Genomic DNA, 5,967 nt, shown 5'->3' on the forward strand with positions numbered 1-5,967 from the left:
GTATCATGATAAATTCTACAGACATTACTGTGAGAAATAAGATCCAATCACAAACTGAGCCCAAACTATATAACTTTATAACGAGGAGTGGATGAAATATGCTGCTAGTCTTTTAAACCTACAATTCAGTCGTTGACAGTTATTTTTCATCAATTCCTAATGCTGATAACTTAGTGAGGGACAAATTACATATGTTAGCTAGAGCCACAGGATGTAAATTAAAAACGAACTGATTGAGAAAATATGGGCAAACAAACCTTAATGAAGCAGAGGAATAAAAATATATGAAAAGTAAACGAGTGTTAGGTTGACTCTTATATAATCAACATTACCTCTGTAAAAGGAAAGTGTCAAGAGATCAATAATTGGAGAATCGTCGACAAAACATTAGATAAAAATGTGAGAAATTATACCTTCAATAGTTCAGCCTTCAGAGGTAACACAGAGTACCATGTCACCCTCAGAGCTAGAATAGAGAAGGTGAAAGTGACTCAGAAACTGCCAAGGAACTCACAATATTGTAGGTGAGGCGGGTTGCTTTTAAGCTACAGAGGATCCATATTTCGATATAGCGCCAAAGTTTAAATGGGGCGTCTGTATTTTCTATGTAAAATATTAACAACAGAAGTTGTCCGTTTAATATCAAAGAGTCTACATGTTGGTCACTCATTTACAAGGTTACTTATGAGTCTCTGTGGCAACCAAGAGGTACATGTAAATCGTGTACAATTTGAATATGTCTTAGCAGAGTAAAGAGGAATTAATTGTTCTCGGGAAAGTTTAAGCAATAAACATACTGCGTATATGTTTATTCTCCCCCAACAGCGCTAACTGGTATCCCTGTGGACGTCGATGTCAGCCAGGTCAATTCCACATCTGCGACTGTCTCGTGGGGAAAGGTTACTTGCGTCCAATCCAAAAACGATAACGTCATTGGATACCGCTACCGGCTCACATCGGACGGCAATGGTGTACGAGAAGATACAACGAAAGAACTAAAAGTGGAGCTGAATAGCTTAACTCCTAATTCAAAGTACAAGTTTAAAGTCAAAGCTATGACTTCATCTAAAGAGGGTGGTCCTTTCACTGATGACATCGTCTTCGACACTCCTGAGTAACTTTCCTCCCGTTGGAGGTGGACTTCAGAAGATCAGACCCGACTAAGGAATATTTTGGTGTCTTGCGTTACAGTGTGACAAGATATGTTAAGCAATTATTTGAATGAAAATAAAAACATAAAAAAATAATCGGTTCAATAAGCGATGATATTTGTATCCAAGTTGGTACTTAAATAAAAAGAAGACTTCTTTTATTTTGTTTTCTCATCTCTACTGATGTATGTATGAAAGGATGTTCGTGTGTTTGTATTTATAGGGATGTGTTGGTGCATGTGCATGTATGTGTGTGTGTGTGTTTATGCATAGATGTGTGTATGCATGCACGTGAACCTCAAAAGTACTGCAGGGTCAACAACAATATTTTCGTGAAACAGGGTTGGAACTGTTATACACATATCTTTCAAAGCAATAAATGAGAATGCAAAAATTAACTGACAGGCCTTCCATTACACTTTCCGGGCAAACGTGTGTGAGGAGAATCGAGCCTCAGAAAATATACACAGTGATGCTCAGCTTCGCCAGAGCCAAGTTCAGAACCAAGGAGTGGAGCAAACGGTAAGTGGGCATAAACCGGTGGTTCACATCCTTAAATATGCTAGAAAAATGGCCAAATGTTCACATTGGGGAAATCGATGAATTGTTAGAACATCCCTTCAGACAGTCAGAAGCATGAGTTTTTTCGATTTAGAGTTATTCGTTGTGTACATGGAGTGTGTGTGTGTGGATGGGGGCTGTAAAAGCGAGCTGGTACTACCCACACTCCTACAGTTTTGAGTACCACTTGTATGACATATTTTCCGGATATTATGGCACGTTTCTTTGTACATCGCATTTTCAGGGGGGGGGGGTGTTCGAGCAGTGGGGGACACCCTCTACTACCCTCCTCCTCTTCTCCGGGGGCACTATGTCGTAAAAAAAAATGTAGTAAAGGAAATTTGGCCCAGCGAGGGAACTAAATGCGATTTTGACAAGCCTTTTTTGAAAACAAATCAAAACTGTAGATACATTGGTTATTACAACTCCCGAGGGCCTCTTTTAAAGACATAGGTGATCGCCGCCCTTGGGTAAATGGGGGCGTCCATGTCCCCTGCTGGGGTCCGATGGCAAAGCCCCTGAAAGCCAAGCGATTTGGTGCACTATAGGGGACTCAATATAATATAATAAGTCTCGCTAGAACAAAGGCAGGTTAAACAATTAAAAGCTGAATAATATCTAAGCAATAGAGGACGGACTTTCATCAATAGGTATACAACATGAAAAGTCTTTCCTAACACACCAGAAATGGGATCTTTTCTCAAACCTTCCAAATGCATGTTTTCTAGCATTTTTCATGCTAAAAGATTCCCTCGCTACCAATGTGATCTCTATTTGCCATGAGTTGTTTGTGTTCATTGCACACGGCAACCCAGTTTAATCTCTTCTGAGTCAGTGTGCTCCTCAGCCAGGTTTGTAGATGTCTGAAGGCACTTCATGAGCGTTGTGCCTCGCATCAGGACACAGGGCAAACCAGTAGCAATCTTAGAAGCTGCTCAACCTATGGAAAAGGGATTTCATTTTTGATGATATGTGCAGCACATATGAAATTAAGGGCCAGCATTTTCCCCGGATAAGTGCTTGTGCCTTATTGTACTTTCCGTCCATGTTGGCTGCGCCGACGTAGGTTTGGCCGCAAAGGTTATCCTTGTTGATTCCTAGTCTCAGCATGACATTGAATATCATGGATGAAATTGCTTTACCAATGGTGTCCTCTAGCTTTTGAAACCCATTGAACCCCTCGTGTACTTGGAGGAAACCATCCACGTAGCGTATGCACACACTTTCCTGTTCGACACCACTTATATCTTGCGTGCCATCGACAATAACTGTCGATATTACGGATTGACTGATATCCTCAATGATGTTCCGTGGTATCTGGTGGGCAAAAAATTGAAGCACATCTTCTACACACTGGTGGTGGGTCACATCTGTGTCCCGTTCTAGCCAATCTTTCAATTCCTGGTCTTCCTTCGCTTGCATCAGGATAACTGGTTGAAGTTGTCCTCCTTTCTTCGTGTCCACGGTGTGCGAAACCTTGCATGAGTAGGAAACGTACAGCTCGAACAATCTTTAAAAGGCACCTCCGGTTCTGTTCTTGTTGCTGTTTGTGGATGGATTGAATCTGTGCTGACACAGCTGTACCCTCTCTCTGCTGCAGTACAGTACTCACTGCCATCCTATGGCACATTGATGTTTCGTGAGCCCTAAATTTATCCCGAGTTTTTTTTCAAGTTTTTAAGGGAATGCAGATGAAGGTCGGCTCAGAATTGTTTTCAAGTTTCAGCAAGCCATATGAATCCGCCTTTGCACACTTGGAACACACCACAGAGCCTAACCTTGGGATGAAATGATGCCAGATGAAATGTTTAAACCACTTCTCTTGAAAGTATAATTTTCTGGACCATAAACAGGGAAATAATTTCAATACATAAATCAAATTTGCAGGTCATCTTAGTTTCCTACATTGCACAAAATTTGATAGATACACAATATTTTATAATAAAACTAGTTGCACATATATTGGTGGGAAATATGAAGAACTAGATAATTGTGTAGGCCTAATAGTCAACACTCTGACCAATATCAAACTGGCATTACTGGCATTGTAATACATGGTTATTATAAAGTCAATACTAAACAAAGACATACTTATATTACTTATCTTGCAAACTCACTGATAATATGGAAGCCAATAGATAACAGTTAACACATAAATATTTTTTTAATGATAACTTTTTTTCTGACTCAACAATACTCTGTGTGGAATTGTGTGGAAGAGTTAACTGTGTGGAAGAGTATGACTAATTTTGTTTGTATTTTGATACATATTGACATCAGAACTCTTGAGGTGGTATGTTTTTCGCTGGTTCATGCTTCGGAACTGAATGCCCTAACGTCATGTCACTAAGTTGTGGTGGGGTGGTCTGTTGCTCCTTACCTCCAATTTTGAACGAGTCTGGTGGACGGGTGGGCTCCGGAGGTACTTGTTCAATCGCTTGATCTTTTGCTGTAAGTGTGTGGGTGTACTCAGGTAGTATTTCCTTGGAATGTGATGCAGTTGGGTTGGTACACCACTCTGCTCTCCAGTCATTTCACGTTCAAGTGAACCTGCAGATAAGCTGGATGATTGCTTGGACCTTCTAAAAGACGCCTGGTTTAGTTTTTCATCACCAGGTGGCTCTCGTGTTTGGTATGGAATGGGACAGTTGCTCAGATTCTGATGAGTCAGCATCTTTACTTGTGGTGCCCTGTGTGATGAAAAATGATGGGTCAAATAATTTTTATGTTTGTAGTGGTCCGGATGGCCATTTCGGGAAAGGGATATATCAAAACCTCTTATTATGTTGCAGTAGGTCCTGGACCCTGGTTGTGCAGGTTTTTCAGTTTAAAAATTACATAGCAGGTCACCTTGGTTTGCTGTTTGTAAATTTTGACTCTTGCACGTGCATTACGATGTTTGTAGTTAGCTCTCATATGTGAGCACCTGAGGTGAGCAGATAACGACTCACCTCAATTAATTCTAGGTGAGTTTAGATGCTGTGTTAGCTAACTCATAAGCCATGTTGTAACCCGCTGCACTTGGTACACTCACATTCACTAATCTCTACAATCTTCACATGTAAGGCGCATGCTCACCACTAAATTTGCTCTAGCTACAACCCTGCTGGGGAGTGGCTCTGGACTTTGCCCCCAAGAGATGTATGCAGTTTTCTTCGGCCCCATTATTCACATCAACTCGAAACACATTTTGCCAGTATTGGCAGATCTATGACCATTAATCATAAATAAAAAGCAACATCACTTTGGCACACCCATGCATGTTTACCAAACATTAGTGAAATTTATTGCATGCACATACAGTACTAGCATCAACCCCCCCCCCCCTCCCCCACCGCCACCTCATTCCTAGAAGTCCCTGTTGTTATTGATTAACAGACAAGCTAGATATGGTAGTACATCTTACCTGTTTTGAAGACTTGTTTTGGCTTGAAGGTCAAGAATGCTTGGTCATGACTGCTTGAGTCGCTTCACGGGGGGACCGCTAGACATTGTCCTGGATCAGACCACCAAACTGGGAAAATATAATAAAAAAGTACAAGGTAAAGTCCTTACAATTCCACAGGTGCTATTCAACATATATTTTTCATTCTACCGTTACTCCAATGCTGAAGCCAATCATATACAAAACATTCAATCAATGTACAAACATACAATAGTGCTACTCCTTTGATTGTAATTGGGTAAAAAGTTGGACAATCATATACACATGGACATCATTGTTCAAAAAATAATATTGTACTCCTACGATTGTAATGAGGCAAAGTTGGAATATTACTCATTCTACCGTTACTCTCTTATGAAATACAATCAGATTCTACATTCAAATTGATAGATAAAATCTCCATCTCATTTCTCGTTCCGTATTATAGCAACTGATAATTAGAGACGATTTTTTTCACAAGTTTGTTGATAATAAACCAGTTGACAAATGTAAAGCGTCATTTCACTTAGTTTCAGTAATTTTCTAAAACGATAAATCAGAGCAATAACTATAGAAGTACTTGGCATTTCATCAGTTCGTATCGGTTCTTTGCAACACCGACGGAAAATGACGAAATGAAGAAATCACCCATACATCGAAGGGAGTGTTTATATTTTACTTGCTAATTTGTGGTCTAATGATTTAATCACTTCACCATACCATTGTGATTGTTGTCGCTAAATATTTTCATTTCCTGAATTTGAGATATGTCTGTTTCCTGAGTTCAGTTTTCCTTTTGTAGCAGATTTTATTTTTCATGAGGGAGGCGAA

At 40.0% G+C, this 5,967-nt stretch overlaps 1 protein-coding gene and 1 long non-coding RNA gene across 3 annotated transcripts in view; one reads left to right on the forward strand and one right to left on the reverse strand.

The window, feature by feature from the left end:
* LOC139978217 (protein sidekick-1-like) overlaps nucleotides 1–1,311 on the forward strand; it is a 66,638-nt gene extending 65,327 nt beyond the window's left edge. For both annotated transcript variants that reach the window (XM_071988175.1, XM_071988176.1), the window contains one exon: nucleotides 826–1,311. In XM_071988175.1, the coding sequence (XP_071844276.1) occupies nucleotides 826–1,118 (293 nt within the window). In that variant the 3' untranslated portion in view covers nucleotides 1,119–1,311. The remainder of the gene's footprint in view (nucleotides 1–825) is intronic.
* Nucleotides 1,312–2,894: 1,583 nt separating this feature from the next.
* LOC139978227 (uncharacterized) lies at nucleotides 2,895–5,832 on the reverse strand. Its single transcript, XR_011796927.1, has 3 exons — nucleotides 5,119–5,832; nucleotides 4,093–4,402; nucleotides 2,895–3,490 (listed from the first exon to the last, which is right to left on the reverse strand). It is a non-coding gene; the product is annotated as an uncharacterized lncRNA (long non-coding RNA).
* Nucleotides 5,833–5,967: the final 135 nt, after the last annotated feature.

This window comes from Apostichopus japonicus, chromosome 13 (genome assembly GCF_037975245.1).
Source record: "Apostichopus japonicus isolate 1M-3 chromosome 13, ASM3797524v1, whole genome shotgun sequence".
In the NCBI taxonomy this organism is placed as follows: Eukaryota; Metazoa; Echinodermata; class Holothuroidea; order Aspidochirotida; family Stichopodidae; genus Apostichopus; species Apostichopus japonicus.